This window comes from Acomys minous (assembly GCF_964271855.1).
Source record: "Acomys minous genome assembly, chromosome: 7".
Lineage (NCBI taxonomy): Eukaryota > Metazoa > Chordata > Mammalia > Rodentia > Muridae > Acomys > Acomys minous.
In genome coordinates this window covers 43,721,375-43,748,305 of record NC_140488.1, presented here as the reverse complement: position 1 = coordinate 43,748,305, position 26,931 = coordinate 43,721,375, and the positions used below count along the sequence as shown (strand labels likewise).

General features: G+C 36.8%; 1 protein-coding gene across 1 annotated transcript in view; it reads left to right on the top strand.

Annotated features, from left to right (window-relative positions):
- The window catches only part of COL4A5 (collagen type IV alpha 5 chain), a 187,789-nt gene that overhangs the window by 75,444 nt on the left and 85,414 nt on the right, over window positions 1-26,931 (top strand). The window contains exons 4-18 of the mRNA XM_084790971.1: window positions 1,850-1,894; window positions 4,862-4,906; window positions 4,990-5,052; window positions 9,595-9,648; window positions 9,975-10,001; window positions 12,435-12,515; window positions 13,752-13,814; window positions 16,264-16,299; window positions 16,430-16,471; window positions 16,637-16,729; window positions 17,164-17,217; window positions 17,313-17,369; window positions 17,752-17,796; window positions 22,959-23,012; window positions 24,264-24,305. Coding sequence (XP_084647097.1) covers window positions 1,850-1,894; window positions 4,862-4,906; window positions 4,990-5,052; window positions 9,595-9,648; window positions 9,975-10,001; window positions 12,435-12,515; window positions 13,752-13,814; window positions 16,264-16,299; window positions 16,430-16,471; window positions 16,637-16,729; window positions 17,164-17,217; window positions 17,313-17,369; window positions 17,752-17,796; window positions 22,959-23,012; window positions 24,264-24,305 — 801 coding nt within the window. The remainder of the gene's footprint in view (window positions 1-1,849; window positions 1,895-4,861; window positions 4,907-4,989; window positions 5,053-9,594; window positions 9,649-9,974; window positions 10,002-12,434; window positions 12,516-13,751; window positions 13,815-16,263; window positions 16,300-16,429; window positions 16,472-16,636; window positions 16,730-17,163; window positions 17,218-17,312; window positions 17,370-17,751; window positions 17,797-22,958; window positions 23,013-24,263; window positions 24,306-26,931) is intronic.

Below are 26,931 nucleotides of genomic sequence, written 5' to 3'. Positions count from 1 at the left end.
CACAGTTTCAGGTATTTATGTGTGACCTTAGAAGTTATCCTCCTTGGCTAAGGAGTGGCTTCATATTACCTTTCTTTCTGATAGTCTTCCAGTATTCTCTTTATTCATATCTAAGACTTAACCTATTTTAATCACTGAAGCCTAAGATCTACTATTATATCTAGTGTAGGTTCTCAGTTTTCCTTTCATTTTATGATTTTTCTCAAAGATACTGCTGGAGTGTTTTTTTTCCATATAATATTTAGTGATACTGTCTAGTTTTAAAAAACACCTAGTAACTTCTATTTTCGTTGTATAAAATTTCTACCTAAATTTGTAATTTACATTTTAAATGTTGAATTCCTTTACTTAAGAACATGGAATTTCTTTTTTTATATATTCATTTTTTGTGTGTGAACTTTACAACTGTCTTAAAATTTTTCTTCTTGTAAGTCTTGTGTATTTTCTTGTTAAATTCACAGCAAAATATTTGTTTTGCCATTCATAGGTGGAGTATTTTCTTCTATTAAGTCTCCTAAATGATTGTTAATATGATAAATGGTCGAGTTCTTTATGAATTTTATATATAATTGTAGTGTTAATGTATTGTTATAGTTACTTAACTGTCTTGATTTTCAGGGATACAATCTTATCATTTGCAAATAGTGATTTTTATCTCATCCTTTGGAAATTTCCTCCTTCTGAGTATAGTGCTAGGGATTGAGCTCAGGGGCTTGTATGTTTTAGGGAAATGCTCTAGCCAGATGTAACCTCAGCTCCATTCTTTCTCACATTCCTTTCTTATTCTTTTGCTTTAAGACAGAGGCTTACTGTATGGTTCTACCCACCCTGGAACTCTGTATGCAGACAAGCGTGACCTCAAACTCGTCGAAATTTGTATGCTTTAGCCTTTGAGTGTTGGGATTACAGAACCTCGATAAATTCTAGCTTTCCAATGTTCTTTTCTGAAATTCTCTTCTTTAACCATGCTGCTTGGTCTAACTGGTGCAATTTGAAGCTTTCTTGACTTATTTCTGCCTTCAGTGGGAAGGCGTAAAATATTTATCGAACAAGAGATCTTATAGTTATTTTAACTGGAATCTGCCTCAGAATGACTACTACATCATTAATCTTTTTAAAAGGAGGTTACTTTGTGGCAACTTCTGGCTTTGTCCTTAATAACATCCATGTCCTGGTTGCCAGAACCTGTGGATATTCTACTTTATATGGAAGAATATTCGTTATTCTTTATTCAAAATTTAAAAGAAAATACTCAACAAAAGATTCACAGAAATAAGATTTAAGTTTTCAGCAATACAGACATGACTAGAAATCCTTAGGTCAAATTTGCAAGGAATAGAGAAGAGAAGCTGGAAGGGAAAGTTGATTTTTAAGTTCTGCCTGTAGAAGGCACTTTCTGAAACAAATGGAAAAATAAAAGCAGAAATTCAAGAACACATACACCTGCAGTTGGCTGTGCTATAGAAACCATCAAGATTTTTGAGGCTTTCTTTCTTTTTTTTTTTTTATCCTTTTGTGTGTGTGTGTGTGTGTGTGAACAAATGATTTTGTAAATAGTGGTACTGCTGTCTTTCTTCATTTTCTTGTAAGTTTCTTGCCTAGGTTTATGCATGTAAAGTTTCTTCTGCATGTCAGCAGTCTCCCCAGTAAAATAATGGCCCTTCTTGGTGGTGTTCATATAATTTATCAATGCCTTGATTTTAGTAATAAATCTTCTTTGGGTGTATGACTTTAACACTAACTTTCAGAAATTTTTACAAAAACAATTCAGGCTGCTGTAATGGAAAATTAGTTATTTGATGACTGATTTTAAGAGAAGAAAAAGAACTAAACAGATTATATTTTTCAGGGTGATGATGGAATGCCAGGGCCACTGGGACCAAAAGGAATCAGAGTAAGCAACATTTAGTGTGTGGTAAATGCTTTGTTGTTTTCAATAGATAAAACCAAGTGAAATGATGTGAGATGACAAGAAAAATAGTAAAATAATTACTGTTGCACAACCCATATACACATATGTGTTTATATATACATTCAGATATATATGTACAAGCTACAACATGCTAAGTCCATTTACTTCTGCTTGTATGGCTATGATTTCAAGGCTGACTACTTGTTACTGGATAACCAATTAGGAGGCTTTCTTCTGGGGATCATCTTGAGAAATACTCCGTCTCTCAAGAATCATTAGTCATCTGTAATACCTTGTCTAATCGTGGGTCCCTGTGGTATTGTCCCCATTCATGGTAGCACATTTCTTCTTAGTCACAATTTCAAGGATAATGTCCACCTTTGTGGGGCAGTCAAGGCAGCAGGAGTGTGTAGCAACTGGTCACATCACTTACAGAAAGGAAAACCCAGATTGACATCCTCGTGTCCAGATCACCTTCTCAGTTACATCTCATCCAGGGTCACATTTCCAGTGAATGATACAGACTACAACTCAAATGGACTTTCCCCCACCAATTACCACAGGCATGTCCAGAGGGATGTTTGTCAGGTAATTCTAGGTTCTGTCAAGTTAACAACTAAAATTAACCATTACAAATATACTCTGTCTCAGCCTGACATCTAAACACATCACTTTTAAGCCATAACTTTCCATGCCTTGTCCTCATAGGCTTGTGACAGTTATGTCATTTAAAACGCATTCAATCCAACTTTTAAAGTTCCCTTAGTACTAAGACTCTTAACTAAAAGATACTATAAAATAAATAAACCAAAGTCTATACTTCCAACATAATATAGGCATGGAGTAAATATCCCTATTCTAAATAGAAGAACTGGGGCACAGCAAGAAATAATCACTTCATCGTAAAACAAAATGCAGCAGGACAAAGATCAAATTCTACAGCTCCAAATTTAGCATCTCAGTTTGAGCAGCCCCGCACACCTTTAGTTCTACCACCCACAGCACATATATATTATTTCCTAGGCTGACTTTTTTTTTCATGCCTGCATCTTGGCAGCTGTCCCATGTTCCTGGCATCTCCAGTATCTTGGGGTCTCAACTGCAACTTAGGCTTTACATTTGCAAGTTCACACATTGGCCTCTTAAAGACATTTTGCAGAGACTTCACACCACACCCATACACATTCTCTGGCCTTGGATTCTTTCTAAAACTTTAGAGCAAGATTCAATGACCTGCTTAATCTTATATTTTTCATGCCTCTCAAACTTGTACAATATGAACTATACTGCCAATTTCTGCTCCTAGCTGTTGATGGAGCCTCTGGTGGGCAGGGCTTGCCTTCGGGACACCCTTTCTTTTGTTACAGAGCAACGTGGGAGGTTTCTCTTCAATGTTGCTGACCTCTTTTACAATTATAGCCATGTTCTCAGTACCAGCTTGAATTCTCTTCTGTACTGAAATGTCCTCTACCAAACAAGTCAATCCATTATCTTTAATTTTACCTTAAATCAAGTTCACAGGACATGAGATGAATGAAGCCAAGTTATTGGCCAAAATGTCATATGAATGGTCTCTAGCATAGTGATATATATATATATATATATATATATATATATATATATATATATATATATATATATATATGTAGTTTCAAGTCTCAGTTTACAGACTACTTTTGACATGCAGAGTTTAAAAGTAGAAACTTTTAAGTTTAGACAAATGTAGAGTATACACTAGATTAACATTTATTGTGCTTATTTATACCTCCAAAACAATTGAACATTTTGACGTTTCACTCAGTCTCTAAACAGCCACTGTTTTTGCAAATGTTTTAAAGTAAATACCTCACACCTTTTACTTTGCCAATGGAAACTTCAATGTGTCTCAGTAACTATTAGCCACTCCTGTCCTATGTTAACAATTTATAGATTACTTTTAATTAAGTCCACATTTCCTCAGGCCACAATTTTTACCTGGAATTTTAATAAATTAATAAACTTCTATAACAACTAGTTGAAGTAGTGATCAAGGAAAGATTTTTGAGGGGCTTTCTCATTACAAATACATATATTTTAATATTTCAGCCAAGTGTAGTTGTTCTTTTTTTTTGAGATAAGGTTTTACTAGATAGACCTGGCTGAACATAAACTCACAGACAGTGCTGGGATTAGAAGTGTGCACCACCATGCACATTAGTTTTTGAAACTCATTTTGTACCATCCTTGATCTGCTAAGAGTCTTTTCAAGTTTGGTTTCTGCCCATTGTCCTTTTACCAGAAGTCATTGATTGCCAATACTTCCTTGCTTTCTGGCACACAACCCCACAATCTTTCAGAAGCCTTGTCTGCTTTCCTCTCCTCCCAAACCTTGCTCTGATAGTGCTGCAGTCACAAACCTAAAATAATATGTTGTGTATTCAAAGTTGTAGTGTGCCTTTGAGATGGATGCATACAATTGGATTGTTAGGTTAAAGAACATGTGTGTGCCCAATTTGGGTAGGTATTTCCAAATTCCCTGCCATAACATTTGTAGCCATGTTCTCAGTACAGAAGAGTACCGTTTTCCCTCAGTCCTCACCAACTGAAATAGTTTTCAAGTTGTCTTTTGCTAATCCTGACAGGGAAATTTAATTGAAATATGTTTGAGGTTCCATTAATATCCTTAGAGAGAGATCCATTTGTTACCCACTGATCTCCTAGTAAATTCATTATTCACAAACCTAAAAGTTTATATGTTAAGACAGACATCCACAGTTTTGCTTACCGCTACTAACTGTAATGAAGAAAATATGCTTAGAAACAGGAGTATCTTGTTTTCTGTAAAAGAGATATTAAAGATAGCTATATGAAAGAGCTTTTCTGTAGTTATTAAAAGAAGTGATTGGTGACCATGAGGCACATTTTGTTACAGCCTTGTCATTAGCTCATGGGATTTCCTTATTGTTATAGGGTCCTCCTGGACTTCCTGGATTTCCAGGGACACCAGGTCTTCCTGTAAGTATGATTTCCCATTCTTCTAAAACCCTCTAAAAAGTGATCTATACAATATTATAAGTGTATTATATGTCTTTTCAAAGGGAATGCCTGGCCATGATGGGGCTCCAGGACCTCAAGGTATCCCTGGATGCAATGGAACCAAGGTGAGGTTTCCTGTACTTAATTGTGGACAAATTGTTGATCATACTAGATATGAAAGTCTGAAGACAATATTTTCAGTATATATTAAACTACAGTAATTTATTTAAGCCTGCCTAACTTGTAGGGATAGTGCATTAGTTCAGAGATTACTTTAAAAATCTTTGAGTAAAGAGGTATGACTATTAAAAGCGAATTGGGATATATGTGCTTCACATACTATAGAAGTTGTTGGCCCTCTCTTAGCTTTTATTTTAAAGTATGTACTATTCAAAATGTTTGAATACTCCACATTTCAATTTAAAATTGGTTGTATATAATTGATACAGTGGAGGAAGGCGCTCTTATAATGCCACAGGGCACATGTGGAGGTCAGAGGACAACTTGTGGGATTTGGCTTCCTTCCACCCTGTGGGATATGGGTATCAAATTGAGACTGTCTGAACCATGGCAGTGGCACCTTTACCCACTGCACTGTCTCACTAATTCATGCTTTAAAAAAAATCCTTTTTAACTGTCACTGTGAACATTATAAGACTTTTCATCAGCAAAAATGATGCACTTAACAAAAAACAAACAAACAAACAAACAAAAAACACCGCAAACTTCACATAATGGCACTTTTCTTGTTCAGAGTCAACAATTTGAAATTATATACACCAATAGATAATGAGGAAAATTATTAGTTCTTATTGTAAGATGATATTTTGTAGCTTCTTTCTTTTCTTAAGTAAATGTGCTATTACTTCGTGTTTATTTTCACATTTTTGTTTACTGCACAATATTTTATAAAACTGTATCTGCCCTATATATTTTAAATTAATGATATATACCAGAAATTTACATTAGACTGTACACCTTAACTTTGTACATTAAAATAAACATATTTTCTGAGAAATTTTAAAACATACATAAAATCAACACAAACCTTTTTTCTTTTTAGGTTTTCTACAAGAATTTATGTTTCCTTGCTGTTGTTATAGATTTTTTAAATAAAAATTTAAACTTTGATTTTAAATGAGTTTTATCCCTATAAAAAAAGTAGTACAAGCAGTACAGTAATTTCTCAAATGCTCCTTACGTAACCAAAGTGATCAAAACCAGGAAATTAATACCGATAGGATTCTATTCATGGCCAATAAGCCTTATACAAATTTTAACACTTTCCCACTAAGTCCCAGGACCTCAGCAAAGATGACACACTCTTTTTTTTAACTTTTAAAAAATATTTTTACTTTAATTTAAAATTTTTGTACATATACATTAATATTATTACACATATATACAATAGATTACCTATAGCAAGAAGAACAATCAGGGATTATAAATGTTACGTTCTTAGTGTTTTGACTATTTGTATTTGGCAGCCTTTTCTTGATAGAAAAGAAAACATCTTTTCTATCTTGGTGCTTCTAAAATTCTGAATGTAAATCAATCTCCATCACATCTTGTCATTATCAACTTAAAACACCTATCTAGACCTAAAAACATGTTAACCCCTAAACAACTAAGCTTCATTGTAAAACTAAGGTACCTGGTCTTCAACTCCATCAGAGACTTGAGAAGGAATAAACTTGATTACCTGAGTATGCCAGGAGTGCAGGTTAGTAGCTTTCCAAATGAGAAGATGAAAGAGACAGTTTGCTACCTGAATAGTCACCCAAGACTCTCTATAATGTTGGAGCATCTTCTTCAGCCTTCTGGCCCAATATATCTGACAGACATATTTGTGAGGCAGGAACTATTGAGGACTTGCCTACCCTCTCTTGGCAGGGTTTGGCTATCGACTCTGCCTGCATCCAAGCTTACCCTTTTTTTAAAGGCAGAATTCTTTCTGTGGTAGAAATGAGGACATTTTGCCCAGTGGCTTGTTTGTTACATTTGAAGCCATCTCCACAGGGAGATTCTTTGATGCTCATCATCTTCTTTGAGGTAGGCTGGGTGTTGCCAGGAGATAAACTGTCTCATTGTCAATGAATCTTTACAATAATAAAAACATTTTAAAATGCCATATTTTGCATGTCTCTGAGGTTTTTGAAGACCTTATCTAACTATTTTACCTTATCTTTCTATAGAATCATATCTATCTACTGCACCTAAGATGCATATTCTTGTGATAAAAGTAGACCAGCAATTGACATGACCATGATTTGATCAACTAACAATTAACTTTTTGACTAATTTATCCTAAACAGCCTGCAATAGCACTTTCAAAGCATTGAAAGTAAAACTTGCATTATAATTGAGTTATATGGGTACAGTACCTCATATTAGAGTAGATTATGTATATATATAATGTGTGTGAAGAATAATCTTACAGTTGAATTCTATACCACTGTATCTACAATTAAACTTATTTTGCATCTAGATACAAAATTCTATACCAGTGAATTAAAAATAACCTTGTGAGTGACAATTGAGGGATTAAGTTGAGGAGTAGATAGATTCACTAATCTGCTTTTTGTTCTATCTTCCCTATATATTTCTATATTCCTCCTTCTTTCTTTTAAACCCCTTTATCTAAAACTAAGAATGTAAGATAAAGAAAAAAGAGACCTTGCTGAATCTAACCTTGTTCTCTCTCTATACAAGACCTATAATAACTTGTCACCAACTCCCATTGATAATAACCTTGTATAGCCCAAGAAAGCAACCAAAAACCTACCTGACCCCTCTTAAAGGAATGGGGCATTGTTCTCTTAAGGTTTCTTCCAGTTGATTTGGGATGAAGAATACCTTTGTAGCACCTGAATGAAATTGGGGAAATGGTTAAACAAGCTAGGAATGGCATTTGTGGTCAGTTGTGGTCTAAATGTTGAGAAATTCCAGGCTTAATTATAGAGTCCTGTGTGGGACAGTCTGAAATGCTGGACCAATTAACCAAACCTTTTAAATTAGGTCTCTGTAACCCTTGCCAATAATATTTTTTTAATACAGGGTTTCACTATGTAACCTAAACTCACAGAAATACACCTGCTTCTGTTTCTACTTTCTAAGTTCTGGGACTAAATGTGCACCATTCCTGCCACAACAATTATATTTTCTTCTTCTCCTCCTCCTTCTCCTTCTCCTTCTCCTCCTCCTTCTCCCTCCTCCTTTTGGTTTTTTGAGACAGTGTTTCTCTGTGTAGCCTTGGTTGTCTCCGAACTCACTCTGTAGTCCAGACTGGCTTTGAACTCACAGAGATCTATCTGTCTATACCTCCTGGGTGCTGGAATTAATGTGTAGATTTTTAAGGCAAATATCCAGATTTGAGAGATTTATTTGTGTTACTCATTCTAACTCGGGCAGTCTTTGATGATAAGGCTAATGGGGAATTTGTTTATATGACACATTTCATGAGATAGTAAACTATTTTGTTCCTATGATTTAGTTTGTTGTCTTGTAAGTATGTGTGTGTGTGTGTGTTTGTGTGTGTGTGTCTATCTGTGTGTCTCTGCATGTGTACATGCATGTGTGTTTTGCCAGCATGCCTTATGCAACAAGACCAGTGCTCACTTTAAATAGGGAAGCCAAATGCATATGTAGATATGATGTGTTGTTTGATTAAAGTGATCTCGTTCTACAAAGATGCTCTTTCCCAGATCTAACAATTAATTTGTGTTTTGAGGCATCATTTATGTAATAAGGTTTATACCAATTAAATGATTTTATTGGGCATACTGTCACATTAGAATTTTCTTACATTTCTCAATAGGTATGTAAAGTATGAATCCTAATGTTGCAGCCACATGTATGTGTTCTTTTTCCTTAATGTCTTCTAAATTCTATATGGAGAACACACTCTTTCTCTTTGGTCCTAATTTTTCCATGTATAAAAGGTGATGCAGAGAAGGCCATTGGACAATAAATCAAAAGCACAGAGGTGTAGTAATTTTACCCTTTTAAACCTTCTGACAGGTTTGTTTCTAGAATTACTATAACATATATAGTTATTTGAAAAGTTGTGTTGGTGTTCTTCTATCTCTATTTTAACTGTTATTTTCTGAACCATATGTCTGTGCTGCTACTTTACAATAGTGAATGAGAAAAATGGGATACCTAAAAAAATATAATGGCTTGAAATTGCTAGAACTGTTGTTACTGTCTTCTTGGTGCTATTAATAGCCTTCTTTCTTGCCATCTTTTCCTTTTATAAAAATAATTTGCAATAGTTTGCAACAAAGGAAAAATGAAATGGTAAGTTTGAAATAAAACTTTATACAACACAATGTCAGGAAATTGGGGCAAATCATTAATATTAAATGTGAAAATTATCAGAAATCTTTGGTGTGATGGTCTCAAAATATATTTTTTTTCAAAAGAAAATTACTGTGGTAGAGTTTCCCTTAGCTTTGGTTGGGGTAGAAGAGCAAGGCTAAAAGTATCCTGCTTGGTAGGCTGAATTGCTATGGATAGTTGATTCTGAGATAATTGGAAAGTGGATGCTAATGAATTTTTGGTGATCTGGTATGCTTCAAATGGCTTTGAGAGAAAGTTGTTGTTTGTTCATGCAGTTACTCACTGTTTCTTCTTTTTCTACACTCTTTCTTTTTAACTCCTTGTAGGGAGAACGTGGATTTCCAGGCAGTCCAGGGTTTCCTGGTTTACAAGGTCCTCCAGTAAGTTAAAAAAAAATCCAGAATTAAAGTGAACTCAAGAAGTAACAGACAAGGTGTGAATACGAAGTTCGCTCATATAGAACAAAGTCACATATTTGGAGCAGCAAACTAGAGAATTTTAAAAAAGAAATTAATGGCTACTTGCTGAATAAAACCAGGGATCCTATGATAGTATAAATGCTTTGTATAAGAGTCCTGTAATATCAAATATTCTGAAGTGATCCCATAGAAGTTTATTCAGGTTGCTTTCCTTTTGTCTAGCATATGTTCTTTTGTTTACCCCTGCCCAATGCGCATAAAATTCTCTTTTTTCTTTTTAATAATAGGGACCTCCAGGGATCCCAGGTATGAAGGTAAGCATCTCAGGCTGAGAAGGTCAACTGTTTGAACAGAATAGGTAGAAAGCCTACAACTGCGGTAGGATAGTAACTACAAACTGTCTCCACGTGGAGGCATATAGAAGTTATGCCTCTGTGCATGGAGCGTGTACTTAAGGAGTATGCTGTGTATGTTTATTTTTTAAATATATTTTATTAATTTATTCATATTACATCTCAATTGTTATCCCATCCCTTGTATCCTCCCATTCCTTCCTCCCTCCCATTTTCCCTTTACTCCCTTCCCTCATGACTGTGACTGAGGGGGACCTCTTCCCCCTGTATATACTAGTGTGTACTTTTATATACTGACATTCTTGAAAAATGTATGTGTGTGTTGCTCGAATCTCTCCTGACACCTTCAGACTTTGTATCTTCATGGGACTGACTAGTGGTTCTCTCTAGATGAGTTCTTTATCTCTGGCTTCTGTAACACTCTAACCTCTTAGGGTTTTTGTTTTTCTTTCTGCACCTGACAGTTCTGCATTCTTCAGTCCAAACTCATTCTGTTCTGTCCAGCAATCATTAGGGCACAAGCCAGACTCTTCCTTCTCCTCTATGCCTGGACACATTAATAATGTCCAAGGTATTTATTCATTTAGTGACTATGTAGTTACTGGCCATCTATGTTTATAACTTCAAATCAGATTTTTTTTCTGACTCCAAGATTTATGTGTTCAAGAGCCTTCTTAAAATCTCTGCTCAAATATCTCCCAGATGCTCACATTAACATGTTAGAAATCAACCCTCAAATAACCCTGCACAATCCATCGAATTCCCATATATATGAAGTTTGTGTCACTATACAGTATAAGATTTTAAAATTATGTTTTTATTACATCTTAAAAATACATACATTCAACATATTTTGATTATATTTAGCCCCCACTCTTCCAGGCCCACTGCTACCCTCCCACACTCCATGCCCTCTCCTACTCATATCTCCTTGAATTTTGTTTGGGCTATCCATATTCTCGCTGGTGTAAGTCCATCCACTGAAACATGATCACCCTGCCAGAAGCCACACCCTTAAAGAAAACTGACTCCACCTCACCCTGATGCCATCTGCTGTCAATAGCTTCTCATCTAGGGGGTGAGATTTCATCAGACTCACCTCCCTCAATGCTGCAGTGATGACTGGATTTATCTTGTGCAGTTCTTATGCAGACAAAAACAGCTACTGTAAATTCCATTATGTCCAGAAGACACTGTTTTGCCCTGGTCCTTCTTGACCTCTGGCATTTATAATTTTCCTGCCCCCTGTTCCACGAGGTTCCTTAAGTCTTGGGAAGAAGAGTGTGATACAAATGTGCCTATTATGATTGAGCATTCAACTGACACTTATTCCCTGTACTTTGATTGGTTGTGAGTTCCTGCATTAGCCATTGTCCACCACACACACACACACACACACACACACACACACACACACACACACAGACTTCTCTCATGAAATCTGTGAGTTAAGTTGGTAAGATCTAATGGGTAGAGAGATATGAATTTAGAGGGCAGTTTGATACTATGTCAATTGAGCAAAATTAAAGTACTAGATATACTTCCTGGGGCCAATGAGCTTTCCAGCAATGGGTTCTTGGCCAGACTTACAGTACCAGGAAAGAGTTTCCTCTTGGGGAGTGGGCATTAAAACCAACCAGAGAGCAGTTGGATACCCCCATAACATTAATGCCACTACTCTACCTATGGGCGTATCTTCTCATACTGGTCATTGGTGTAGCAGCAACCATATCTGAAACCGTTTTTCTCTTTGATAACCAGTACCATTGCTCTGAATTTAGCTCACTTTACAACTTAGAATTGCTGTTATTTTTCATAGCAGACTTCATGCTAGATAAGCACCTCTACCACAGAGCCAGCACAGCTTTTAATTACTTATGGAAAATTACACTTATCTTTCCGGCTGAGACCTACATATTCTTTTTATGTTTCTCTTATGAATACCTAGTTAACTATCTGTATTACTTATTTATCACTCACCATGCCATTTTGTTTTACTTTACAGACTGAGACAGAACATACTACCATCTTGTTTAGTTGCTATGGTTTATGTTTCTTCATTATGCTTTTAGCCTCATGATAAAAGAGTCTACTTCTTTATTACTAAGTTCCCAGTGCCTAACACAATTCTCCAGAAATATTTTATATCTACTACATATTATTAATTAACAAATAACTAAAAGTGCCACAAACTCCTAATAAATCTGTTGTAATTTTGTAGACCATGGTTACTTCTTAATTTACTTTTCAAAGGTAATTTTTAATGAAATTACTGGTGTGCTTAATCTTTCACTGTATTTTGGTACTAAAATGAACTCTCAGACTACTATTTATGTTCTTGCTGATTTTCATGAATAATAATGATTATAACTTATACTGTTGGGTTTTTTTTAGGGGGAACCAGGTAGTATAATCATGTCATCACTACCAGGACCAAAGGGTGATCAAGGATACCCAGGTCCTCCTGGAATACAAGTAAGCATGCAGGGATTTTTTTCTTTACTATGTGATTAAATCAGAAGATCATGCAAGTCTTGAATCATCAATACTTTCTGTTTTAGTTATACAAATTATCATCTGAAGTCTTTTCTTTTTAAGTCACAGCTTGCTGTGCTGCTATTTTGTTTTTTGTTTTTCTTAATTTACACTGGTGATCTGCCTCCATGTATGGCTGTGTGAGGATTTCAAATCCCCTGCAACTGGAGTTACAGACAGTTGTGAACTGCCATATGAGTGCTGGGCTTGGAACCCAGGTCCTTTGGAAGAAAAGCCAGTGCTCTTAAATGCTGAGCCATATCTTCAGCCCCTCATCTGAAGATTTTAAGACATCAATGTACTCCTTCTATTCTAAAATGACAACAATATGGGAGAAGGAAAGTTTTAACAAGCTACGTTTGCATTCTTTTATCTATATATCCAGTATCTTTGGATGTTTGTGTATGCAACATCAGAGGTTTGTTTCAAAAATAACTTTCCACAAACTTCTTATGTTATATGCAGCAGTAGAGTTCACTGTAAATGTTCTTCTTATAAATAAAAATCATTGATCTTTCTTAAGATATTAAAAATGCCATTTGTAACAGTATCAATTATACATGACATCTGAGCATACTTTGGAAGGCTGACGGAATGCAATTTATGCATGGTAAACATCAAATGTAATCTTACAAAAAGATTGTGTTAGTTTTATATATAATGCACAGAGAGACAGTAATGGCTTTTGAGTATTTATAGATGAGGAAGTCCATTATAGTTTATGAGAATCAATCCCTTTACCAAAAATACAAATCAGGAGCTTTTGCTATTTCATTGCCAAGCAACTATGTTGGAGATTTTTTCATTTGCTCATTTTTTATTCTTTATCTGGCATTACCAGTCACACTCTCTTAAGTTCCTTCAATCTGTCCTTGATTGTTCATGGAATTTATTATGAATATTTAAAATAAAAATATAACAGTACACGCAGAATATATGCTGATACAATGTAAAATGAACACCCATGAACACTCTCAAACCCAACAGAATATTTAAGAACTAAAACACTAAGATGCTTAACCTATTTGCATACTTTTTAAGTTCTGATAATATTTCAGGGATGTAAATTTAGGAAAATAATTTACATTGCATACATTTATTTCTTTATAAGATAAGGTAAAGGGTTGCATTTAAAAGTTTTTTTTTTTATCCTTTTCTTTACTCCCTTTATAACAGGGTCCACCTGGTCCCAAGGGTATATCAGGGCCAAGTGGTCCTCCAGGACCACCAGGCTTAATGGTAAGTTTCTTTCTTCTTTGCTTTCTGACTCACAGATATCAGTACTGATTGTATAAGTTGAAAGTTAACTTAACTTCAATATTCATGGTTGTAATTTTGTTATTTAATGGTGATTCTGTTATGTCGAAGAGTGTATTCTAAGGAAGCAAAGCCCCTATGTTTTTATACAGGTGAAAAAAAGACAAACATAGAAGTAAATACCTGAAAAGGGGAGCTGGACATGTAGCTCAATGGTAGAATGCTTGCCAGTGTGTTTAAAAAAAAAGATAATAAATCCTACTGTGATAGTAGATTTCATTCTAGTCATGATTGGGGTTAGGCCTTTGCTGCCATCGCCTTAAAAAGGCAATAAAATTGTATTCCTGTCACAGTAATTTTTTACATGCCTGTCTGTGTAATATACTATGTATTTATGTGACAATTTTGATTAAACCTGTATGGATATGCACTTTTGTTTGTGACAATTGGCTCTTACTCTTAAATAGAGGAAATACTGTATGCTACATTCCAGAAGAGCCTACTAAAACTCCCCAGTAAAGACTTAAACTACCCCCCCCCCGTGCAGTTTGAATTCATTGTAAACATCCCGCAAAGCGGAGAACTCTGGGCCATGACACTTTTTCATAATTCTACTGTTACAATATTGCTGTTGTCTAGGTCTTATTAAACCCTGAATTTCTTTAACCCGTGTAAACTAATTAATGGATTCACCTCATACATTTGAGCATTTCTTCAATTAACTCTTATTCAACAGAGGAAGCAAAGTCTTAGAAATGACACTGTGGTATGATATGTAAATAAACAGAACATGCTCATATTGAAACCGTTATACATAGGCAGGCAAATATCGATTTAACTTTTCTTTTAAAATGTCTTTATTCTTGACCGTCTCATAAATATACACAACAAAATATGGTCTTTTGTTTATCCCTCATGTCTCCCCTCTAATTCTCCCCATGTCTGTAAACACATCCTCTTCCAACTTCATGTTTTTAAAAAGGAACTCATTAAGTCCAGTTATTGCTGCCCACATGTACATGTGTATGGAGCCATCTAATGGAGCATGGGAATCCTATCAGTGGTCACATCCTCAAGAAGGGGTGATTTCCCCCTTTCCTAGCAAATGCCAGCTGCTCATAGCTCCCCAGTGAGAAGAGAGGCCTGGAGGTCATCTACCCCATCTATGCTAAGAATTTTGCTCTCATGACCTTGTAAATATCTTGTGTAGGTAACCCCAGTTTCTGAGAGTTCAAAAGTGCAATAGACATGTCATGTCTAAAAAGGCAACATTTTACAGCACTCATCATCTTCCAGAACTTATAATCTTTCTACTTTCTCTTCCTCAATGTTTCCTGAGCCTTGGGAGAGGGCATTGATATAGATGCCAAATTTAAGGCTGAGCACTCAGTCTCTTATTCTCAGCACTTTAACTAGTTATGTGTGTCTCCCACTGACTACTCTCTAATAAAAAAAGGAGGATTTCAAATCAGGGTTAAAAACAACCCAAGTCTATTAGTATAAAAATAAATATTTAAGAGGCATGTCAATAGCATGACCATTTAGTAAAATAACAATAAGGTACCATCACTGGGTCTAAGACCTATCCAGCTTCAGGTTTTGCAATCGGTGGTTTGACGTTCCATCCAGTTAAGTGGTCCTCCAGTCCAATAAGAATGACCAGTTACCCAAGAACAGTCATGCCACTATTGCTCCAGTGGCCATGTCTTGTCTGGCCGACAGGTATTGCACTATGCAGGACCCAGCACTAGGTAAGATCATTATATATGTATTCTCTTCCAGCATTCTATGTAGCACCTTCTGCCACTATGAAATCTGACCACTAGGGAGAAAGATTCCTAGTGTGTTTGAGATTGGTTTCTCTGTATCCTGCAGCCAAAGTATGAAGTGTCTTCATATATAGTGTCTTATAAATAGTTATGGAGACGAACCAAGAAATGACTATTTAAATTTTCATATATTGAGAAAAATTTCAGAAACATAAACCCAACTGCATACAAGACTTGCTTAAAATTGGGCATGTGCTTCTAAAAAATCCACTTCATTGTTTTCCATAATTATGTTTAAAAACAGTATGTTTATTGAAGTTAATTTTGTTGGGTTTGGCACATGTGCTCCCTACCCCTCTCATATATCAGTCTTAACTTTCTGCCCCTGTCAGTTCTCATTCCCATCACCAGTAATTTCTACGTTTGCCTAGGTTGTTTTGATCAGTCGAGCTGTGTGTGCCTCTGACAAAATACAAACAGGAGGAAGAAGTCGGAAGTTTTGGTACCTCACTTTAGTACATAGCTACTTTATCACTGAGCTATATCGCCAGTCTTAAAAATAGTTTGAAGGTCCGTCTCAGTTGTCACATTTTATCATACCAAATAATTTTAAAGAAACATCTCACTATGATGTGTTCTTTTTTCTTTCTGTGTCTTCTAAGGGCCCTCCTGGCCCACCAGGCCCACCAGGACCAAAGGTAATGTTCCTTCTCTTTACATCATTTATTTTGTGTGGATTAGTTGTTTTTTATTATTATTATTATTATTATTATTATTATTATTATTATTATTATTATTGAAACATTAAAGTCAAATTTTTCTCTTCAGGGGAACATGGGCTTAAATTTCCAGGGACCCAAAGGTGAAAAGGTGAGTAAAATAAATATTGGTTATTCAGCCTTCATGTTTCTCCTTTCATATTCATTTGTATTATCTTTTTCCTTCCTCTGTTTCTTACAGTGGCTATAGTTTATTTATAATATTATTACTTGTAGTAAATATTACATATCACTGTAATTTTTGTTGTGTAAATAGGGTGAACAAGGTCTTCAGGGCCCACCTGGTCCACCTGGGCAGATCAGTGAACAGAAAAGACCAATTGATATAGAATTTCAGAAAGGAGATCAGGTAAGCCCTCAGGGAGGGGAATTTGGTAAAGATTTTATTATAGACATGTTAATGATCTTGATGATGGTAATCACTTCACACTGTGTAGGTATATTGAAATACCACATTGTGCATTCTTAATGTGGTCAATTTTTGTCAATTACAACTCCTTTAATAAACTTTTAAAAATTTTATGGAAAATTTAAAACTAAAGAAATCTTGTTTTCTGTTAAATGTACTATATATAGATGTCTACTCTTAAATGAAGGTTTCTTTCAATAGCAAGGACTTTGAATAATTAAATTTTTAAAAATAACTTTATCAGGGTATCATTCTGCTATTTATACTAGATGAACCTAAAATTCATACTCTAAATCATGTTTACGACCATCCCTAGGAGAGTGAGATGCATATTCTAGCATTAATGTGCTTCAATTTCCCTCATATCTGCATAGGGAGATCCTGGTGATAGAGGGCCTCCTGGACCTCCAGGGATACCTGGTCTTCCCGTAAGTATTATAAAAATGTTTAGCATCATTAAATGTGAACTGGTATTGATACATTATATCTCCTGAACCAATGTGAACCTACCGTTTGTGTGCAGGGTCCTCCAGGTGGTGTGAAAGGTGAAAAGGGTGAGCCAGGAGAACCAGGCAAAAGAGTAAGTGTTATGACCACTAGTAGTGTTTACAGAAATCCTAAATATGCACATGTGCAATATTTCTTTCATAACCCTAGTTGTATTGCCTGCAAATATCACTCCATATATGACTTACAATAATAACTGTCATTTCAAAAGTCTATTTAGCTGGGCAGTAGTGGTTCATGCCTTTAATCCCAGCACTCAGGAGGCAGAGGCAGGATGATCTCTATGAGTTCAAGACTGGCCTGGTCTACAGAGCAACTTTCAGAACAGCCAGGGCTCTATGGAGAAACCTGGTTTCCAAAAGCCTAAAAAAATCACTTGAGAGGTCTATTTATTCATTTCCTACTTTCAAACTAACAATTTTTTTCTTGCTCCATCACTGCTTTGTATCCTACAGGGTAAACCTGGCAAAGATGGAGAGACTGGCCAACCGGGAATCCCAGTGAGTAGCTCTGGTCCTTTCCTTTAACAAAACCCATTGGTAATATTTGCACTATTTGTAGGTGGTTGTAAAATGGCAGAGGGCACACAGTATGGAGTTTGGAAATAGTTTAAATGAATGGAAATGATGATCACTATCTTAAATATAAAATTGAAATTTCTCGAGTTTTAAAGCAGATGTGATGAGGTACGCTTTAATTATTGTCTTAGATTCTTTTCCAGTTGCTGTAATGACAAACACTGACCAAAGCATCTTAAGAGAGACAGAGTTTATTTGGCTACAGAAGGACACAGTTCACCACTGTGAGGAAGACGTGCAGTAATTAGGGAAGGCATGATGGCAGAGGCAGAGATTAGCTGTCACAGCATTTATTGTTGTTGTTGTTGTTTACCAGTTTATATATGTACATCTTTCATACTGTTTGAGCACTCTCATCTCCCACTTCCCTGCCTCCACACAAATCTCTCTTTCATGTTCATGTCTATTCATTTTGTCTTATGGCCCAGAAAGATTAACCCAGGCTGTTGGTAAGAATGAATGTGGAGCCATCAATTGGAGCCTGATGGGCTCAGGAGTGGAGACCATATAACTAAAGATGGTGATTCTTCCCCTTGCAGAATCTATTCAAAGTTAATAATAGTTCAGACACAGAGGATGGGGCCCCATGAGGCCCTTCTTCCCTGACATATTCTTTTTTTAAAATTTTATTTTATTTATTTATTCTTGTTACATCTCAATGGTTATCCTATCCCTTGTATCCTCCCATTCTTCCCTCTCTCCCATTTTCCCCTTATTCCCCTCCCCTATGACTGTTCCTGAGGGGGACTTCCTCCCCCTGTATATGCTCATAGGGTATCAAGTCTCTCCTTGGTAGCCTGCTGTCCTTCCTCTGAGTGCCACCAGATTCTTGTTATGTCTGGTCTTGTGTAGTCGCAGTGCAGACAGCTGCAGCTGATATGAGTTCATGATGACAGAAGTAGAATTAAGAGAAGGACATTTAGTGACCCTTCCCCCCTATCCTTGGGCTCTTACACACTTTCTGCTCACTCATACACAATGTTCCTTGAACCTTAGAGGGGATGATATAATTAAGTGACTGGTTTGTGGCTGGGCCCATATCTGTCATTTATATTCTGAATCTTGGGCAGCTATGAGTGTCTGCATACACCACTGTTCATTACGAGGAGGGCTTCTCTGACTAAGGCTGGGGAGCACTTGTGTCTATGTGTGCAAACAGAGGTATTTAGAAGGCATTTGCTCATATGTCTGCTAAGGTAACCATCAGAAACACACTCTGCGTGGACCTATTTCCTCTTCAGACCTAGGTCGTTAGCCAGGCTCATATTACCAGGTATTGTGTTCTCTTTCTTCCCACCTACCTCAAGTGGGTCTTGAATCCCCTCAGGGGATAATCGGTTACACCTCACAATGGTCAAGCTGTTATATCACCAATGGAAATACCCTGCTTCCTATGTGATTTCTTTGGATTCCCTTTATCCTTGTTAAGTGTTCCCCTACTCACACCCTTACTTCTCCACTCTCATCCGCCATTCTGTCCTAAACCTTTGCACACACAGTACCCCCTTCTTTACTTCTTTTTACTTAAGGTCTATTATCATCCTCTTCATCTTTTAAGGTAACCTCTCCTTGCTCCCATTTCTTTCCTTGTTTCCTGGTTTGCACAGCTACTCCACCTGAGATATGCCATAATAATGAATTGAAGATGATCACCACACGAGAAAGAAGATGTGAATTATGCAATTTAGGGGCCAGGTTTTCTTATTTAGGATAATTTTTTTTTCAATTTCAGTCCATTCCTCTAAAAATTTTATAGTTTCACTTTCTTTGCATTTATCATTTGTTGGGAATCTAGGGTGCCTCCATTGTCTAAGTACTGTGAGGAGAACTGCAATGAACATGGGTGTGCGAGTATCTCTGTAGTAAGACGTAAGGTTTCATATGCCTTGGAATGATATAGCTGCATCGTGTGCTAGTTTTTAGTGTTTCTTGAGAAATCTCCAGGCCAATTTCCAAAGTTGCTATACTAGTTTACATACCTACCAGGAGTGTAGAAGGGGTCTCCTTTTCCAACATCTGTATCAGCATTTGCTGTTACTGAAATCTATGATGACAGTCATTTCAACTGGGGTGAGAGGGAATACTGAAGTCATTTTAAACTGAATTCCACTAATGGCTAAGGATCTTGACTACTAGATTAAGAGTTTCCTTATAATTTGCATGTCCCTTTTACTTTAAATCTATCATTTTATTTGTTTGTTTGTTTGTTTGCTGTGTATAAGTGTTTTGCCTGGATGTATGTGTGTGCACAGTGTGTCTCTAGTGCCTAAGGAGTTTAGAAGGAGTTCTAGAAAATTGGAAGCCACCATGTGGGTTCTGGGAAATAAAACAGGTCCTCTGCAAGAGTAACAAGTGCTCTTAACCATTGAACCACCTCTCCCATCCCTCTAAATATTTGCTTTTGGGTTTTGTTGTTGTTGTTGTTGTTGTTGTTGTTGTTTTGTTTTGTTTTGTTTTTTCTTTCGAGAACTTTCTCTTTACTTCTGTAGCCCATTTTCAAATTGGGTTGCCTTTTTTCTTCATATTTAATGTTTTGTGTTCTTTGTGTGTTCTTAACATCAGTCCTCAGTCAGACTGTGTATAGCAGGCAAAGACGGTATCCCATTTTGTGGCTCACTTCTTCACTTGAATGAGTTTCCTTTGCTATTCATACGTTTTTTAAATTTCTTGACATCCCACATTTTGATTGTTTTAGTTACTTTTCCATTTCTCTGCCAAAGGAAGGGTTTGCTTGGATTTAAGGGTGCAGAGGGATTATGGTCTATCTTAGCAGAGAAGCAGCAGGCATGAGAGCTGGGACAGTGAGCTGAGAGATCACTTCTTGAATTGCAAGCAGGAAGCAGTGAGAACAAGCTAGGAATGGTGCAAGGGTTCGTATCAAAGTCCAGCTTCAACATCAACTGGTGAAACTGAGGTAGGGCATAGATCCCGTGGCTGGCTGGTGAGCCTGCAGACTTTCTGTCAGGGCAATCTTCCAAACTGGACCTGCATGTTATGGGCAATGGCTTCCACTGATGGTGGCAAGTATCTAAAAAAGAAAGGGAAAGGAGAGAAAAGAACCATGCGCGCGCGCACACACACACACACACACACACACACACACACACTTACACTTGATAATGAAGTAAGACAGACTACAGCAGGTAGGTTTCTGCAAGCTTCTTCTTCTGAGTTTCTCTTACTTTTCACATTCTTACACACACACACACACACACACACACACACACACACACACACACACACACATCCTGGTGGATGGAACAATCTCCAAAGAGCAAGTTCCAACAAACTTACTATTTCTTCCATGGTTTATATATCTCAGCAAGATCTTTTAAGCAGTACAAAAAAAATCACAATGTGTTTACATTCTATTTTCTTTAAGCAAATGATTACAGCGAGTATATGTAAGAAAAACATGTGCCTCAATACCCTCACATGACCAAATATTTTGCGTATTATGAGCGAGAAACAAACATAAAAAACAAGTTATTTCCAAAACCCTGTATACATTTGTAACTAAGCAACTTGTTATATATTAACATAGAATAAGCAAGCAAGGTGATTTCTCAGCCAGCTTTTCTTTCCTGGCAGGCTGCAATTTGCAGTTACAAAGAAAGAGTCAATTATCTTTAAAAGTAATCTTATAAAGATCTTAAAAGAATCACAAATCTAAGCTATATAAAAAGAATCAGCCATTTCTACTTTAAATCCTAAAGGTACTCAATTACTCATTAATAATTTCTATTAAATTGTATCAGGAGGCTGAGAGAAAAATAAGTATAAAAATTAGTCACCATGAAGTCCAGCTTCAGTGAGAGAGTCACCTCAGCTAGTGCTAATTGGGTACTGTCTTTGCTCACCAACCTCAAAAAGTCCCTAGGTGTACTATTTTCTGAACTTCAAATTGTTCCCTAAGATTTCCTGCATTAGGGCCAATAGCAAAAATATCTTTACCTAACTTTGCTAAACAATCTGTTTTCCTGAAGACTGTCTACATCAGAGCCACTAACAAAAACATCTTTACCTAATTTTGTTGAACAATCTATTTTTTCCCTAAAATTTTCTACATCAGAGCCACTAGCAAAACATCTCTGCCTAGCCTTACTAAATAATCTATTTTCCCAAACTCTTTCTAAGGGTACTTACTGGTCACTGCTTGCAATCTGCATCTCTAGGCTCTTGTCAAGGGTGGTGGTTGAATCATTAATCTGCTCCAGCACCATGCCTGAATGAGATCAAGCATTGTTATTGCCTATACCAGTGATATTGACCAGTGAGGGGCTGGAAGCCCCTCTATAGTACTCACACAGCTCACATATTAAGGGGATTATAAGGACAGCAAGGGTAACAAGCAGAGCTATGCTCCATAGCAGCATGAAGTTCTCAGGACACGCACTTCTCAGGGTTATGCCTTGCTGAGACACACCCATCATGGGTATGCTAAACGGTAGTCCTTATTCCATGAGTTCTAGAGCTATTTTGTGTTTTACGTGCATGACTCCCAACAGGCTTGACTTCTCACAGCCTGCCCCAAGTGCCATACTTCCTCCAGTAACCCACATCTGCTAGGCCCCCACACACAGCACCATGGACTAGGCACCTGTGTTCAGATGCCAAAGCCTGTGGGGGGACATTGCCATTCCAACTACCACAGCAGCTGTTAGTTTTGTTTTCTTGGCTACTGAAATCCTATTCAGAAAACTGTTTGACTATACTTGTATGTTTGAAACAATATTTTTTTTTGCTTTAGCAGTTTTAGAGTGTTAAATCTTACATCAGCATCATTGGTCCATTTGGAGTTGAGTATTGTACAATGTGAGAGACAGGAATACAATTTCATTATTCTGAATGTGGATATCCAGGCTTTCCAGAACCATTTGTTGAAGATATTTTACTTTTTCAAGTGTATTTTTTTCTTGGCATCTTTGCGGAAAATAAGATAACTACATTTGCATGGACTGTATCTTTTATTCTATTGATGGACTATTTTAGTTTGTGTTCTCATTACTTCTGTGGAGGAAATGCTTATTTGGCATTTTCCTACTTTGCCATGTTTACTGACCTCATCATTCTCTGTTTTAAAGGGTTTGCCTGGTGATCCTGGTTACCCTGGTGAACCAGGAAGGGATGGTGAAAAGGTAAGAATTTCTGCATTTTATATGTCTGGTTTTATTCTTATTACCATAATCTGTTCCCCTGTTGATACTGGATTATAAGTGAAAACATTATAATTACTTAGTGTTTGTATTCATGCAATTTTTTCTTTTTTTTCTTTTATCCATTTTTTCCTTTTATGCCCTATCCTCTAAATGTTGTTGCATTGCCCTAAATCACAATGTATATGGAGAAATACATGGGATGGCATTTGCATTAGGTTGTTGGTGTCTTTGCTGCAAGCACATATTAGTGAAACTTTTAAGAGGAGGATTGGTCACTATTACAGTGAGGTTCTCTTACTTGAACAACTTAGAGCTGTACAATAAGGATGTCTCCTCTAAATAATTTTCATTCTGCATGCAATTATTATATGTTACTCTGGGGCTACTTCATTGTAGTTTTCTCACTGGACTGATGCTGTCTGACTGGAGTCGCTTGTTTAGTTACTCATTTTACAAGTGACAAGCACATTGTTACTATTTTTAGAAATATTCAGTCCTCCGTGGCCTCTGTTCTCTAACTGCTTTGCATCAAAACCAAACTGAAAAAACATTAAAGCAAACTTGAATAATCAAGAAGTCACATATTTTACTGAATGTTTCTCTCTAAACTAGATTCAGGTTTTAGTTTAGCCTAAAAGACAATTGGGATAAAGGGAGGCATCAAATACTTAAATGGACTTGCTTTTCAATTAGGAACTTGTGAACCTGGCACACACCTTTAATCCCAGCACTTGGGAGGCAGAGGCAGGCCGATCTCTGTGACTTCAAGGCAAGCTGGGTCTACAAAGCGAGTCCAGGACAGCCAAGATAACATAGAGAAACCCTGTCTCAAAAAAAAAAAATCAATTAGGAGCTTATGATGTAGAGTAACTTTCCTAGAAGCAGAAGTGTGAAGGATAAATCTATTCTTGAGAGTTGGCCAGTAGAATTATAGTTCAACACTGTATTCTTTCTTTGTGATAAAGAATGTTGCTGCTAGAGGCCTGTCCAATGTCTGTGGCTTTTAAATAAGGCAGAGAGGTTGGTTCATTTTGGTCAAGATTATATTACAACCAGTAAATCCAAGACAACATTAAAGGTCTTTGTAGGTATAGGCTAGTATTTCATTAACATGTGTTATACTTTGCATCTGATTACTCTGATTCTTTATGAAATGCAATCATTTCTTGAGAAAATCAATGTTGTCATGTCATTTTTACTAATTACATGTTATACTTCTGCATTAAACAGGGCGAAAAGGGTGATATTGGCCCACCTGGACCTCCTGGACTTGTAAGTTTTTCTCTTAAGTCTTCATTTTTCAAATTTTACATTGCATCGTCATTTTTGGCATCATCGTTTTTGTACATAAGTTATCCACTCTCCATCGTTATCCATCCTCACAGAATGTAAACGTCCAAATCATTACCAACTTCTCATGGCTTAGAAGCCGTTATAGGTTTTGTTTTGTTTTCTGGTTTTCAATCAGCAATGTTAACCTCAAAGTTGTTATATGGTTCTCTCTCTGTTACTTTTTCATAATTAAGGTCCAAAATTATGCATTGTTGTTTTGCATCATGATGGTCAATCCCTTTCTTAAGCAACCAGCAGGTGGTGCAACTGCTGCTTACAAAGGGTCCAGAAGAAGAATTCCGGGGGAAGCAGGGATTGGTGGTTCCCCTGCAATGCTCAGGGCAAACATGGATTTAGCCCTAATAGGGTTTCTCAATTTGTAATTGTCTGATTCACACCCCTCTCCTTCCTGAGTGTGTGCTTTCTGGGCCTCTAGATAACAAGTAGGAAATTGCTATGTGAAAGAATAATTGAGGGGAGGTGATAGTACAGATTTTCCATCCTATTTGCATTCATTGTGGAATGTAAGCCATGTATATTTCCAAGTGTATCAAGAATAAAAAGAAAATCGCGGTTGAGGTTTAAGCAATGTTTTTGGTTGGAATTTGATAATTCTCCAGAAGTCACAGTACACAAAATTCACAGCGGTGAGTGCTGTTTAACTTCTTCTACACACCTTAACATTTTAGCTCTTACCCTAATAAGCGTCAAATAATAATACACAGAGTTCTGCCAAACCTAATGAGGCCATACTTAATAGATATTAGATCATTTTTATCCACTTTCATGTCAAAATCACAGTTTCACTACCCCAGAAAATAAGCTCTATAGAAAATGAGAAAATCAAATCAGGAGGAAAAATGGAACTTTGAAGAGTGCAGCACACTTTTTCTTTGGGAGCATTACCTCCGTTTTGTATCTTAAAGATTTTAAGTCTCTTCTTTTTTTAAATTTTTATTATTTTTAATATATTTTATTAATGTATTCATATTACATCTCAATTGTTAGCCCATCCCTTGTATCCTCCCATTCCTCCCTCCCTCCCATTTTCCCCTTACTCCCCTCCCCTATGACTGTGACTGAGGGGGACCTCCTCCCCCTGTATATGCTCATAGGGTATCAAGTGTCTTAAGTCTCTTCTTGTTGATTAATGTTTTTACATCCATTACAGGTAAGGTAAAATATCATAGTTTGATAGTAGGTATTAATTTGTATGGTGGATCAACTTAAAATTATTTATTTTTGTGAAATTCTTTAGAATCTAAGTAAGTCATGAGAAGATGTAGAAGATGTGTTTGATCAGTTGATGGGGCTATAATAAATACAATCTTCCTGAAAGAGATAGGGCCTTTTCAAGGAAGAATGATAGGTGAGCTGACATATTAAGAGCTTCGAGGAAGGTGCTACAGTTGTTTGAAAGGCACTGATGAAAATGTGCTCATTGATATACAGGGGGAGGAGGTGCCCCCTAGTCACAATCATAGGGGAGGGGAGTAGGGGGTAAGCAGGAGGGAGGAATGGGAGGATACAAGGGGTAGGATAACAACTGAGATGTAAAATGAATGAATTAATAATAAAAAATAAATTAAAAAAAGAAAATATGCTCATTGTGTGAGTTGGTTATAATCAGATAGACTTGAGTGGTAGTAATTCATTGCTAGAAAGAATAGGAAAAAAAAAGAATAGGAAAAGAAATAGTAAAACTGATACTGAAAGAAGTAGTTTGACCAAATTTAGGGCTCCAAGTAGGTTTTTTATTTTTATTTTTTTCTGTTTTTTTCCCTCATTTTATTTATTTAATTACTTTACAGCCTGATCCAGCCACCTCCCTTCTCTCTTTCCAGTCCCACCCTCCTGCTCCCCTTCCCTTATTTCTCTCTTTCCTTCTACTCAGAGAAAGGGAGGCCCTAAGGGGTACCAAGCCACTCTGGCACCTCAAATCTCAGCAGGGCTAAGCTCATCCTCTCCTGCTGAGGCCAGACAAGGCAGCCCAGCTAGGGGAAAGGGATTCAGAAGCAGGTAACAGAGTCAGGGAGAGCCCTTATTCCCATTGTTAGGGAACCGTTATGTTGACCAAGCTGCACATCTGCTACATATGTGTAGGGAGTCTAGTTCTGACCCATGCAAGCTCTTTGGTTGGTGGTTCAGTCTCTGTGAGGCTCCACGGGCCCAAGTTAGTTTACTCTGTAGGTCTTCTTGTGGTATCCTTGGCCCCTCCACCTCCCCCAATCCTTCCTCCTACTCATCCACAAAACTCTCTCACCTCAAACAAGTCTATTGTTTGGCTGTGTGTTTCTGAACCTGTTTCCATAAGCTGCTAGATGAAGCCTCTTCGAAGACAGTTATGCTAAGCTCATGTCTGCAAGGATAGCAGAATATCATTAATGGTGTCAGGGGTTGGTTTTCTCCCATGGGGTGGGTCTCAAGTTGGGCAAGTCATTGCTTTGCCATTCCCTCAGTCTCTGCTCCATCTTTCTCCCTACACTTCCTGTAGGCAGGGCAAATTTTGGGTCAAAGACTTTATGAGTGAGTTGTTGTCTGTCTACCTCCATTGGAAGCCCTATCT